This window comes from Phragmites australis, chromosome 16 (assembly GCF_958298935.1).
Source record: "Phragmites australis chromosome 16, lpPhrAust1.1, whole genome shotgun sequence".
NCBI classification, from domain to species: Eukaryota; Viridiplantae; Streptophyta; class Magnoliopsida; order Poales; family Poaceae; genus Phragmites; species Phragmites australis.
Genome location: NC_084936.1, coordinates 22,417,758 through 22,432,688, shown reverse-complemented (window position 1 = coordinate 22,432,688; position 14,931 = coordinate 22,417,758). Strand labels below are relative to the sequence as shown.

The 14,931-nt window shown below is 38.6% G+C and overlaps 1 protein-coding gene across 1 annotated transcript; it reads left to right on the top strand.

The window, feature by feature from the left end:
- Window positions 1-389: 389 nt before the first annotated feature.
- On the top strand, window positions 390-4,682 carry LOC133895357 (protein FLX-like 3). The gene is made up of 4 exons (XM_062335608.1): window positions 390-584; window positions 3,369-3,897; window positions 4,088-4,221; window positions 4,300-4,682. The coding sequence occupies exons 2-4, from the start codon at window positions 3,377-3,379 to the stop codon at window positions 4,449-4,451; spliced, it is 807 nt and encodes a 268-aa protein (XP_062191592.1). The 5' UTR covers window positions 390-584; window positions 3,369-3,376; the 3' UTR covers window positions 4,452-4,682.
- Window positions 4,683-14,931: the final 10,249 nt, after the last annotated feature.

The following is a 14,931-nucleotide window of genomic DNA, read 5'->3' as shown; positions in this document are numbered from 1 at the left end:
AGGAAAAATGTATATAAAACCTACTTGAGACGTAATTTTTTTTTGCAGAAAGTTGTAACATAGAAATGACATGTTTGATAAAGCATCAAGACCAGTTTTCAATGTAGAATAAATAAGAAGTCTATCAAATAAAACAGTTGGGCAAATTGCATCCATACCATCACTTTGAAGCCCATTTTCATCCATACCATCACCCGTGTCTATGACAAACGGGCCCGGGCCCATATGTTAGTGACACGGGGTGGTGGTATGGATGAAAATGGGCTTTAAAGTGATGGTATAGATGCAATTTTTTGAAAACAGTTTGCAGTTTTCAACTCTAGAAGCACATCTCTGGGGTGATTTGCTAAAACCAACTAACTTTACCGATGTTGTGCTGGGCTCAGCCCCAGGCCGAAGCCCGGCCTGCGCAGCACAGTACAAGACCTCCAGGCACGCCCGCACCTTCTTTCTTCTCCAGCCCTAGCCGCGGCGCCGCCGAAGCCGCCTCCACCTCCTCCCCCCTTATCTCCCCTTCGACTGGCACTGGGTTGGCGTGGAGAGGAGATCCACCCGTACTTGGGACTGATTTGTCTTCTCGTTAGGTAAGTAACGTAACTTGCTTGGATGGATTTCTCCAGGAGTCGATGGATTCTGTTCCGGGGAATCGTGTAAATTGTGCGAGCAATCAGATCCAAAATCGTTCTATTTCTCCGGCAGTTAGTAGAAGATTTCTTTGCTGCGTGGTGGAGAACTGGTGCAACCCGTCCATCCGTGCTTAAAGTTCGATTTGATTACGCTCTTCTTCTTTAGCGCGCGTAAGCTCGATTGATCTCGGCTGACGCCATAGGAATTGAGGGTCCAAGGTGTGGTTGCAGATAATTTTCCAAATAAAAGTTGGGGGGTTCAGCTGAATCACCTTACCACTCGCCAGTCTTCCCCTGCTAAAATATGTGTGGAATTTATATGGATGAATTCTTCTGGAGTACAGCTTGCTAAGACTGCTCCTCGAAAATGGATCTAAGATCCGTGGGGTAGAGGGTATAGGAGTTGCCTGGGAAATTTCTGGGCTTAGGAACATATATATTCATAATGTTGTTGCCTTGTTGACTATGAACAACAATGATTAAATCACGAGCTTGTTTCTCCAGCCAAATTTCAGCAAGAGGCATGGATGATGGGTGTAGTTTGACTGGGAAACAGATGAACAGTACTTTCAATCACATCGTAGTATGTCTGGTCAGCTGTACCCCATCTTTTTGTCTGAAATTGCATGGTTACCTTACCAGCCGCAGCCTGGACTCTCTATAAGTTGCTACTGCTTGTTCTTGTCTTTGTACATGCTAATGCAAGTTTTATGTAAAGCAACTTTCTTCTACAAACCTTTTCCATATTTTGGCATAAATATAAATATACACACAGTAAAATGGATTCTTCTGTAAATGTAAAAAGCATCCCTATTAGGTATATACCTTAAAATTGCTTGCTAATGCAATACAAGTCCTCTTTTTCTCACATTGTAATAATAAACCAAGCCAATAGCATTGGCTCTTCAGGTATGCTGTTGATCACGAAAGTGATTCAGAAATGCTCTTAATTTTACATCATTAATTGATCTGATCATCTATGCCTGTTTCACTTGAATAACATTTCTGTACGTGGTGATAAAGATGTAGCTTAATTATCTTTGTGCTGTGTGTTTCTGCAAACATGGAAGTTGGATAGTTATGCTGTAGATGTTTTGTGAAGAAGCACAAAGCAAAATCTTATCTCGAGGATAGATGGTGATACTTAGGACTGTTCACAAAGAATTTGTTATGTTTTCAACATGAAAACTGAAAATATCCACCTTCCCTGATATTACATTAATAGGTGCAATTGGCTGCATATCAAGTTATTGACATTACGCTTTCTTCCAATATTGATAGTTAAATGGCAGCAGGTACTGTTGTAATTCTATTTGTTAAAGTGTTAGGTTAGCTTCTTGTTCACACTTGGGCTTATGTTTCACTTGAAAACATCTTTTCATTCAGTATTATTGTATATGTTCATCAAGGGCAATCAGGTGTCATCGAACTTCATCGGAACTTTTACATCTGTATACTGTTCTCATGCATGTCCTACTGCTGGCTAGATGCATCATAAGATACAGCACTAAACAAGCAAGCACTCAGATACCTTCTAGTTATCATGTACTGGTCCATTGAAATATTGAGTATTTTAATAATTTTATTAACTAATAAATGATGACTTCCTTTTCCTTTTTCCCTCTTGTCTCTTTTGAAAAAAGTCTTCCCATAAAATCAACATGATAGATGACCATAGTGTGCTGTACCTCAATTTTTCCTTTCTAGCTTATGTATTTTAGGGTCTTGTTGGCTATATCATATCTAGTATATGCTCACCCTTTCTGCAAGTTGCTGTGGAATTCAAAGCATATTATTGAACAACAAAAAGAAATGATGTTAGCAATACACAATTATGAACATTTGAGAGTGGGTGATTCTTAAAAAAAAAAAATCAAGATCATACTTATATATCAGTCACAGTAATGTAGGCATGAGACTTTTTGAATAGGTAGGTGCCATTTCTTTGATCTTATCCTACTGGAGAAATGCAGAAATCTATTTATATATTATGAAATTGAGAAAATTGTACCAAAATACTTTAACACATTGGTCTCTTATTTTTCATTCTGCAAGCTTAACATAGTCGCCTATCTGTCTTCTCTGAGAAATATTAGTAATTGATACATGGAGTTTTTAGTAAGCCAAAACATAAACCGATGCAAATCAAATTCTGGCAACCTTTCCATTTAGTTTATCAGTTGTACTGTTGTACATCTAAATGAACTCGTAACTAGTGATCTTTTGTAAACGTGCTTTTGAGTGTATTGATTACTAGATAATGAACTATCCCAGTCAGTGACTACTAATATTTGCAATGCTTATTATGATGCTATTGTTTGTGTGCGCTACTGTGCTATACTGCTACCCATGTTCCCTTCCCCCCCCCCCCCTTTCTTTTTCTAAGTCATTTTCCCAGATTATGCCATCATTAATTATCTTTCTTTTCCAGTACCCTCATGAGTATAACCCTGATGGATATGGTTGTTACAAACTTGCAATGGTCATATACCTGTATTTATGGAGATTTTGAGACACAAAAATCCTTAGATAAAAAATAGCTTTTTACTTACTAGTAAGATGGATCTCATCAACTAACTGAAGTATTGATTTCACTAAATTATCTGAAGACTGTGATGACTGCTTGATTCTCATTGATTCATATCTCTCTCGCACAGCATGCACAATTTGCTGTTTTCAGTTATGTTTTGATAATATTTATATTCTTACTCTCTTGCCAACATTCTAATTATCCTTTGTTAGGCCTATACATGGCAGGAAGACACCGTGCACCTCGCCAATACTATGATGAGCCTCGAGGATTTCGTGATGGCCCACCTCCTCCACTTGCACGAGCAAGGCCTCTCTCTCCGCGTCGCTTGGAGGATGAATTGTCTAGCCGTCATGCTGAGATGCGCAGAATCCGTGAAGACAACCAGCGTCTGGCGGATGAGATTGTTGGTCTCAGGCAAACAATGCCTCATTTGAAAGAAGATCTCCATGCCTCAAGTCAGGCTATACCTAAGCTCCGTGCAGAGAAAGAACTTGAATCGAGGGAGTTGACTCAGAGGAACCTGAAGCTGGAAGCTGAGCTACGTGCCTTAGAACCCCTTAGGCAAGATGCTTTGCATCTGCGATCTGAAGCAGGTAAACTACAGTCTTTGAGGCAAGAGTTGGCTGCAAAGGTTCAGGGTCTGTCAAAAGAGCTTGATCATCAGAAGTCTGAAAGGCAGAAAATACCTGCTATGATAGCTGAACGTGATGCTCTGCGGCATGAACTGATCCAGACTAGGTATTGAGCAATTATGGTTTTGTCTTTCTTCTATAATGAATGCAGCATATTGATACTCTTGATGGATCATGTGTTAACACTGATTGCTGCCTCCAAGTGGTCTTTTAAATCAATGTCTCACTGCTACTTTTTTTTTGTCTTTTTGTTGAGTAGAAAGTAGAAGAGCAGCTAACTAATGTTATCATTGTAGGGCGGCACTTGAGTACGAGAAGAAGGCAAATCCAGAGCTGACAGCACAGGTGCAGGCAATGGAGAAAGATCTTGTAGCTATGGCTCAGGAGGCTGAGAAGCTGAGGGCTGATATTGCGAAGAGAAGTGCACCTAGTAAGCCCCCCCCCCCACCCACTTGCATGTACTTTACTGAGATATTGCAGTTAATCCTATAACTTAGCTCACTTCTAGGTTTCAGCAGCCACGGAACTTACGGAGCACCTTTGTCGACTCCTGTTATGGGTTTGCAAGGCATCTATGATGGTGGCTATGCTTCAATTGGGAGTCGCTATGGCACTGGGCCCTGGGGATCGCATGATCCCCATGGTTATCCGCGCCAGTGATTGGACTTCTGATCCTCGTTCGTCCCTTGACAGTGCCCTATCTTCATAAGCTGTTGGGTTCTGACTGTGACAAAGCTTCTCTTTGTAGTAAAATTTGTGGTCCACCATTGCTATCTTTGCTGGCCAATACACAGCACTATACCAGCTCGTGTTATCATAGTACATCGCGTCAGAAAATATAATCCAGTCTCAAAATTATATATATAATATCAAGGAGTTGCTTATTATTTACCGTTAGCTCCCCCCCCCCCCTCCCCACACGAGCCTCATTCTTATCCAAAGGATACTCTGCCCGGAGGTGGCAAAAATCCAGGTGCTCCTGCCGGCAAGGCTGCCCGGCCATGTTTGGCGGTGATGTTGGCGGTGTGGTGCAGAGTATGCGGAGAAGTGGCTGATGAGCTTGTGGTTTTACGGTGAGTGGATCTGAGCTCCACTTCTACCGTCTTCTGGTGATCTGCTTAGGTCCGGGATCAAAGAAACACGGGGTGTGTCCCCGACCGATGGATATCCTCTGTGTTCTTGTTTCTCGTTTTCGGGACACTACTGCAGCTCTCTTCAAAGCCTTGGTGTGATGATGTTTCTCTTGATCCCGGTTTAGTGTTTGCAGCCATCTTGGTGCTCCGACATTTGGCCAGACTGCGGGGAGTTCGGGGAGACACTGCATCTCCGGCAAGCACAGGGTCTCAAGGGACACGTTTGTATTTCTTCTTTTTTTTCTGTGTTAGTAGGTTAGAACAGATGTTTCCTTTCTATCCTTTTGTGTATGAGTTTGTATTTTATCTTTGTACGTTTTCCTTACCTTATAATACAGCCTTTTTAAAAAAAATAAGAAAGAAAAGGAGTTGCTTATTCTGCACTGCAAAACTCAGTAAATTGGTCGTACGCAAAATCTGCAATGAGTGACGTGATGATCTTTTTCCTGCACTGAGAAATTCGTTCCGTATTGCCAGGTCCATTAGTGAGGGGTGCAGATGAGATGTTTCTGCTATGAGTGTTCATAATAACCATATTTGAATAGCGTATATATTTGGAAACGGTTCTGTCGTTTGGTCTCGTCTGTGGATGCAGCTTGATAACATGCAATGGCTTATTTGAGCAGTGTTTAGTAGGGCTTCAGATTTAAGATTTATGATAGATTTGGACGAAGCCCCCTCAAACAAGGTGACTACGATTTTGTGGAGCATTATGGTCTGTAGATCTCCTTAGTTACTTATGCTTATGGAGCGGTCAAAACATTAACTTTAAATATAGACTTGTCTCTATAACAACAGCAGCAGCCTTCTGTTCTAAGAAAGTTAAGATAAATTAGAGATAAAAGTCATAAAGATCCAACAAAAAAGATAATGAAAAAATAATGATAATAAAGTTACCAGTAATGGTCTATCGGGTTGATGTGATATTTCTTGCTTTTGCAATCGATCTGCTCCACTATAAATATGTAAAACAAATTTTAAGCTATAACTCTGCCAAACAGCTTATGAGTTTAGTGTTATAAAGTCAAATGACCTCTTGTGGTATACTGGTATGCTTGACACGATAGCTTTGGTTTCTGGATGCGTTATGCCTGAGTAAATAGAAATATGGATCGAGCCCTTTTAAGTTCCAAGTGATGTTCCGGTAGGAATGCAGGATAGTAGTACTGCATTAGAAAATTGGTAGGAGGTAGGAAGTAGGGAATATAAAGTAATTGTTTGTATAGATTTATGGGGGTATTTATATATTTATACATGCTGAAACATAATAAAATAATATGTCTATTGGGGAGATATCCTTTCCTAATAGACACAATTCCTGATAGTTGATACATAATTATTCACATAACTAGCACCAAAAGGTGTCTATTCAATCAATTATTCTAGCTATAAACTTCTACCATATGAGAAAATATGAGGAGAAAATAATATATTAATATACCATTAAAACTTCTTTAAAACCTAATAAAAATATAAGGAGAAAATGATATGCCATATATTGGTTATTGCTTCATTGAAGCTTATATGAGGAACTTAGATAAGAAAAACTAATTGGTGATCTTAGAAAACATAATTATGATCTATGGATCATATTAAAACCTCTGAAAACCTCTTAAAAAAGAGAGGAATAAGATAAATATTGCCTCATTATAAAATCATATGAGAAAACCTTAAAAGAAAAACCTATAAACGAGTTTAGAGAATAATATGTATGATCTATGGATCAAATATGTCTTTGATATCTCCTTTAAAAACCCTGATAGGGAAAATAGAATATGATATGTATTCTTGTGTAGATATTGCCTCATTAAAACCTTTTATGAGAAATATCATGAGTAAAACTTATATAGAAAAAAGAGTACAATATGATGTATGAACATGTTAAAATTAGAGAAGACTCTCTCTGATCCTTGTAAGTCTCGAAGTTATTGCATATCAATACTATAGATATATTGGAATATCAAAGTTGGTAAAAGACTTTGAGAATAAATCTGCAAGATAATCGCAAAATTTAGTTTGCGAGATTTCTATCTCTTCATATTTTGCAATTCATGATGATAGAAGAATTTAGGGGTAATATGTTTGGTTATATTGCTCTTTATGTAACATGTTTGCATTTGAGTAATAAATGCAAAATTATATTCATAGATAATGGTTAGTGATTCAATAGAATAAATACCATATGACTGTTGTATGTTGATCATTTTGTGAAAGTCGTGCACATGTATGTGATATTTCAAAATGATAGGTGAAAGTAGCCACTAGAATCTGTTTTAATGACTCATATGAGAAGAATATATCTCTATCAAATCAGTTTGTGATTTAACGTTATGTGGATCAGCTATATAGCCAGTATCCGGATATCCCACTATGATCATATCCTGATTTTTTTGATAGAAAAATCTAGATCTTTAGTGCCATAAGATATCTGCGAATATTCTCTTTGAGTCCCACCTAGTGGTGTTGTTAGAGCTTTGCTATTTAAGTTAGCAAGTTATCTGCAAATACATTATCCGACATGTTGCGATTTGTAAGATACATGAGCACTTTGATGGCACTAAGATATAGAACTTTAGGTTCAATATTTTTTCATCGTCAACCCAATATATAAATGGATTTTGATTCATATTTAGGGATTGAAGGACTATAAGTGTTTTGATGGATATTATTATCTAATATCATTTGGATATTGGTGGACTGATGGATAAATATTACTGAAGGAATATGCTCAAGTTATAGACTTAAGCAAAATTTAGTTTTAACCAAATCATTCATCTCAAACTCCGTCATAAGATGATTACATACTTTGTCGTGTGTGGTTTGAAGATGATATAAAATCCAATTGGGATTTCATGAAAACACATATGCAATCGTTGTATTATGAGTAAACCTTCTGTGAAAGAAACTCATTTAGTCAGTTGTACCACAATCAACTAACTGTTTGAAGTCATGTAGTGACTTAAGTTGTACACAATATATATTGCGATTTATATTTAGATTCAGAATACGAAGTCCATTAGAGACTTATATGTCTGAATCTATCCAATTCATTTGATCTAACAATGATATTGAATATGAGAACATAATTTTCTCACATACCATGAGGTATATAGCATTGTAATTGATGCCTGGTCTCCATATGAACCCTTGTGCTACAAGCATCGCTATTTCACCACCTTATGAAATAAAAATTGATTTTGTTTCTGTAGGGAAGACATTATGTTGTTGAGCAAAAGCGATTTTCCTTAATTACCACCTTTGGTTTGACCAAGTTGATTGCTGAAGCGCTTTACCTAGGACTTTTGGTCTAAATCTAGTTGAAGGTGTAAGGCCATTTTGAGGAGAAATATATGTCGATAATCTGTAGTCTTTAGTATTGATTAATTCTATAGAATCAATATAGTTTGTAAAAATATTATCCTGTTTAACTCCATATATTTCCTAAAACAATAGAGTTAGGGTGTTCTCGTGACCCAACGCTTAAATTTGTGTACATATTTGTGATGGGTATTTAGATGTTGAACATCTATAGATATTTGGATAGTAAATATATGTAAGGTGTCTATTAACTTGATGTTGATTTGCATTTACTACCTTGGAGGATGTTCTCCCTTTGTTTCTGATAATGCTTGCAAGTTTCCCTTGTGATCATACTTCTTCCCTCTTATTTTGGTTTGGAAGTAGAGTGGTTTTATTAGGTACCTCCACTCTTTTTGGTATATTAATAGTGGGAATTGGATTTAATGACACTTTTATGATGAGTAAACGTATATGATTGATTATTGCAATATGTTGTAAATGCAAGGTATCTGAATAAGAGTTTAGATCTCTAGTACGTGGATATGTGGACTGAATATGAATGTGCATGACATTCTCTTATGATTCCTGGTGTTCTTTGTGGTATTAATCTCCCCCTAATACCTAGAATTGTTCTCAAAATGTTTTAAGCATACTGACAATGAATAATTCCCGTGTGAGGAACTCGAGGTATTATACTGACAATGCTGTACGAGGGTGATATCGGTGCGTACAGAATGTAACCGATTCGTAGATGAGAAATACTTGGTTGAGGTCAAATTTTCAAGTATTAACTACAACGGAGGGAGTCGTATAATTGCAGTTGGATGAATTTGGTTTAATAATGTGGTGTGTAAAGCCGTATGTCACTAACAAGATGTTAGAAAATTACAATTCTTTGGTTGGTCATGTAGATGAATTGATTCTCTCGATAAGAAGCTAGACCATTATGAATGTGCACATAGAGTACTTAATACAGTAGTGCCCAAAGCCAAACAATAATTGAATGCACGTTAAGGAACGACTTATCCATGGGAATGGATTTGATCTTGTGTTCAGGATAATTTGCTCTAATATTAATTATTTGAGCAACGAGTTTGACAAAAATGTGGTGCCTTATGTATAAGTGACACATGTGAGACTATTTTAAAGATGCATCAATCAGCACTATAGAGTATCTAGATGTTCCGTAAAATTAATGAATAGAGCCACATGTATATTCTTGAATGTGTTCTAAGAAAATGGGAGGCGCATTATGAATTTTAAGATAAGAATGCCTTAAAATTAAATTTCCTGTGACAAATACGGTGCACATAAATCTTAAGATTTTGGGAATACTATGACCAATAGAATTGTCAATAATTTTTATCATCATCTCTAAGGTACCAAGGTAATCATAGCAAGTCTTTATTTGATCAAGATAGAAAAATTATTTTATACATAATATATTATACGGGTTTGATGTATATATAGTACAATCCAGATGGTATATGGGAAAGCTTGCTATATCCGTTATTTTGATTAAGAGGAGAAGTTCCTTTTTGTTGCCATCATGTGTTTCAATATGAAAACCATTATAACGGATATCTCTATAATTTAGTAAGGTACGGGTTGAATAAGGATATAATAGAGCATCATCGATTATAACTTCAGTACCCATAGGTAAAGTAGTTATAGCACGACTAGAGACAACAATCACTGTATCGCGTCTAACGATTGTCAAGATATTTTCTTGTCTCTTAGTAAGAGTTTGAAAATATTTTGGTTCCATGTAGTATAGAGTTTGTGGTACAACTGTTCACAAGGCACATTTCCTCTTTCATGGGATTAACTCTTGTAAAAATCTATATATAGAATTGAAAATTTTAATATTAAATTCTTTATCAGATATATAGAATACATACAAACTTTATTTAGTGTTATAAGTGCTGATATAATATTGTATTGCAATACTTAATGGGACGTAGATAACATGGTATCTAAGAAATTGGGAGACTAGTTAAGATCTCCAAGCATGTTGTGTGAAGCAAATTTAACAAATATATTTTCCGTGCTCATTAGATCTTTGGGCTGCAGAAGAATCTGGTTGTTACTTGTTCTTGTAGAACTTATTGTGAACAACTAGCCTCCTTGGTGAAGTTAGTTTGAAGTTTGAAGTATGCCTCATATCTTTGTCCTCGAGCAGGTTGGTTGCATCCAACAGATTGTAAATATAGATCAACTAAATGTTTCAGGGTGCAGCATTTCTTAGTGAAGTGCTTGTAGCATCCATACTTGTGACAAATAATAGATTTGTCATGTTTGGGTTTATAAATGCATTTTTCTTAATCCGGTGCATAGGGCTTCTGCCTTTTGTTGCGTTGTATTTACCATTGAAGTTCTTTGGATGGCTTTTAAAGAAGGCCATTGAACTTGTTGCTATTCTGGACATTAGCATATACTTCAGGTAAAGGAGCAACACCGATTGAACGCTGATGATAATTCCTTAAAAGGAGTTAGTCATGTTTTTCGATCTGAAGTAATATGTGAATTAAGTCAGAATAAACTTGGTATTCTCTCGCACAATATTATTATTGTAAGATCTTATCTGCGGGAAGCATAATGGATAAAGTTTTATCTATCTTTTCTACATTTGTAGGTTTTTTTTCGAAAAAAATACAATTTTTAGTAGATTTTATGAACAACATGATTGTATTCTCCAATGGACTTAAAGTCCTGGAGTCGGAGATGTGTCCATTCAGGACTTACATCGGGTAGAATGACTGTCTTCTGCTATTCATATATGGTTTTAAGGGCTAGCCATAGAGTATCATCCATCAAATACTCAGATTTAAGATCCGGATGGATATGGTGCCTTATTATGTATCAAGCTCCATATTTTACTTGATCTAGTAGTGGTGGATCTTTCTCTTGGGGAGGTTGGAGTGCCGCCACTATTCCGCAGGACATAAGATTGACCTTGAAGTCCATTGCTCATGTTAAATAATTGTGACCATCAAGCGTGAGTTAATCGAACTCTTTTTCGATCATTGTATTCTACATGGATTTGACCATAGATTTGATTAATTTACTGTAGGTAAATTAAAAAAATCATCATGATAATGTTATAATAATGATGCAAAATATGTAAAGTCGGACTTGAATTACATAGTGTAGACTTCAGATTGTGTAGTTAACACGTTGAAAATAATAAAAAAATGGTGTAGATCTCGCAGTAGTATGAGGCATAATCTGACATTTGTCAGTAGATGCCTATGTTCCGATTACCTTGTATTATGCTAAATATAATATTTGGAAGAACACATTGACGGTAATCATTAAGTCAAGATGATAAAATGTAGACCTCATAGTAATGGTAGATAATATGTAAATATGCAGTAGATTCCATTGTTCCATTACCTTGTGTATCGCAAATATTAAATGGAGGTAATCACTAAAATTCTGCATTAAAGTCCCCTTTTAATTAAGCGCTTTGTGCTTGTATGAAGCAATGGGCTTAAATCAAAATATGAGTGCAGAAAGAATGAAATTGCAATATAAAAGTAAATTGTAAGAATTTAAAAGTATGTAAAGGTAAAGACATGTTTTTGGAATGCGGGGACATGAACACATTGAACATGTTGCAAATCTAGTACTCATTTGATCTAGAAATATTTTTTCATAAAAGTACATAAATGAATACAATTATAAATAATTACATGGGCTATAATAGAAATAATACACACAATACTATTTATATGGACTATTTATTGAGACCTCAGGGGCCTAAATAGAAATAGCCAGCAATTGATATTTTTTATATAAACATGTAAATATGTAGAAAGCCGAGGGCTATTATGCAAAATGGCAAAAAGCCTGCTGCATGTTGGCCTGGCCAAGTGGGCTAAGCCAACCTGGGCTGCAACCCTGGTGGCCTTATGGCCCAAAGCCCAGTCAGGCTCCCCCCGCCATATAAAAGGGGAAGGAGGCAGGGGTTAAGGTTCAACCCTAATCACACGCCCCCTCTCCACTATGCTAGCCACCGCCGGTTGGGCCGCCAGTCGTCGGAGCCGGGTTGTCCGCCAGAGATGGGTCGACCGCCGTGTCGGGGTTATGCTGGAGGGTCGCATCAGCCATGTCGGTCGCGTTGCCACGACGGAGAGCCAGCCTCCTCCTGTGTGCCGCCTGTTGATGGAGCGGCCGCCGTGAATCACCGTGAAGCTGACCTTGCTGGTGCAATGGAGGAGGTGGTGGGCTGGAGGCATAGGAGGGGTCGTGGGGGCAGCCGCAAGAGGTGCCTTCGAGGATCCATAACCTGCAGAGTCGGGGCTGTTGACGCTTGGAGGAGGTGCTAGTGCGAAGTGCATGGACTGAGGGCCTCGGTGTCCTACGTGGATTCGGAGGGTCCAACATGGAGGAGGAGTGTCCGGTGGCAGCGTTGAAGCATCAGTGACATCGGTGGTGGGAACGGGGATGGGGTCCGAGTCCGGTAGAGCGGCATAATACGGGGGGACTCCACGACGTGCAATCATGGTGCCTCATGGGTTGATGAATTGAGTTGCGCTCTGCAGTGGGAGTTCCTCGGAAACGGTGAAGCCAGGTGGAGGTGTCCCAGAGCGAGGGCCCACACCGGGGCCAAAACCCGTTGATGTGCCACTACCAAAGGCGATGCTGCTGCTGTGCAATCGCACCACCGTAGAGGCGATGCGCCTAGGGCGGCTTGGCTTGCGTGGTGAGGCCATGACTGTCAACGGTGTCGGAGAGGGAGGTCTCAGCGCGATGGTAGCCACCAGTGGAGGTGTTGGCTTAGCTGTACGGATGGTCGGGCTCCGGGTGAACTACGCAAGGCCGTGGGTGGGGTACCATCCAAGGACGCACGGAGGCTGAGGGTGAAGGATAGCGCCATCGTCCGCTATGGTCGGTGAGCGGATTGATCCAGTGTCGTTTGTGCCGACGCAAGGATGGCGGATGGGGCGAGGACCATGGTGACAATGTCCCTGGAAGAAGCGTTCGGGACCGTGGTTGAAGCAGTGTCCACAGCGTCCGTGACCAAGGAGGAAGCAACGGCCATGGCGTCCTCTACCATGGTGAAAGTGGTGTCGACAGCAGCCACGTCCCTGGGCGATCGGAAGACCATGACCATGTTGTATCCAGTGTAGGTGTCGACAACATCCCTCGTGCAGAGCATGAAGAATGGCAGTGGCCAATCCCACTGGAAGAGAAGATAAGCGTGGATGAACCATGGCTTACCCTGGGAGATTGAGGCCTGCGTGCATCTTTTCTTTCTTCTTCTTGCCGATCAGTGGTAGAACAAGTGTGTGATAAAACCTATACTACTTCGAGTGCCTCGCTATCGGACTTATAAGGTGCTGGGCATTGTAAGTTTCTACAACCTCAATAGGAGCTATAGGATCGCGTCAGTCGTGAACTTAATTTTTCTTTGCCAAAATCTAAATGAAATGCATATTTTCTATGCTTATTGGCCTTTGTATGAATTCTAGTTTGCTTATGACAATTCATCCATATATAGAACCTTTTGGTCATAAAAAATACATGCATGTTAAATATTCGGTAGAAACCATCTTCCGAAAAAAGAAACCCTTTCTTTCCTTCCAGTCCACCACAATCAACTGTGTAGATAATTTTTTGGCTTTCTCTCTAATGAACATGGTAATGGAGGCTATTTTTCTCTTCTTTTCCTAATAATAAAAGCTTTATTGACTCTCATCATTATATGGGTGGTCAAGTACTAAATCGGCACGCGTGAATGTGTCTGTGATAATAGCGAGTGGTCAAGTACTAAGGGTCTGTTTGTTTGGGCTTTTTCTTTTGGACTTTTCTAAAAAGCTATTCTTTTGGTTTATCTAAAAAGTTATTTTTAGAAATAGGTTGTTGGCTTCTACAATAAATTTTTGGCTTCTCAGCACATAACTTCTCAAAAAAGCATCTCTTAGCGAGCTTCTCGGTTTTAGTTCATTTTTTTCATAAGCAGGTTTCTAACTTCTCCAGAACCCCATTTGTTATAGCTTCTGGTTTCGTACAGTAGCATAAGCAGAACTAAAAGCAAAAAACAAACAGGGCTTAAGTATTATGTTGCATATCTGCATGGGTGATGTAGTAACCAAGGAGGCATTCGAGTGAGCCATTGGTAACATTTGTAACCAAGGTGTCATGTTTCATGGATGAAATGTTAGAATTCAAAGTAATACTAGTTATATGTTCATTGATTGAAGTGCATCTCTTTGTCATCCATGAGCATAATTAATTGTGTATGGACCTAATTAACAAGATCTTGTTCATAGAATGGAAGGACCAAGATGGATGTAGCCAGTTCTGTGGAGCACCCTTTAAGCACCCCACTCTACTTCCGGTAGTGCAACGAGTTAAAAACCTAGCAAAGAGCATGACATTCATACTTCTCAACAAGAGAGATGCATACACAAACAACAAGGACTTAAAAAAATATTGGAGAGCCATTTCATCAAGCATATTCCATTTTAGTATTAGCTAATGATGGCAACAACAAAGATATATGTTTGAGAGTGAGATAAATCAAGGAACCTCATATATGCATTATTTTCATATAAAAGTGTTGATATTGTGTAGGATCCCTAGTAAAAAAATATCATGTGTAGTGTAAGGAATAAATTTATACCATATTTGTGCATGGGGGTATGACCTTTATTTTCCGAGTTCGTCTCCTTATAATGTGACTTAGATTCCACTTATGT

Excerpts from the sequence above, each read along its gene's own strand:
- LOC133895357 (XM_062335608.1), top strand. The coding sequence starts at position 3,377 with ATGGCAGGAAGACACCGTGCACCTCGCCAATACTATGATGAGCCTCGA. Across the intron at positions 3,898-4,087 it reads CATGAACTGATCCAGACTAG|GGCGGCACTTGAGTACGAGA; the intron begins GTATTGAGCAAT and ends TTATCATTGTAG. Across the intron at positions 4,222-4,299 it reads TGCGAAGAGAAGTGCACCTA|GTTTCAGCAGCCACGGAACT; the intron begins GTAAGCCCCCCC and ends GCTCACTTCTAG.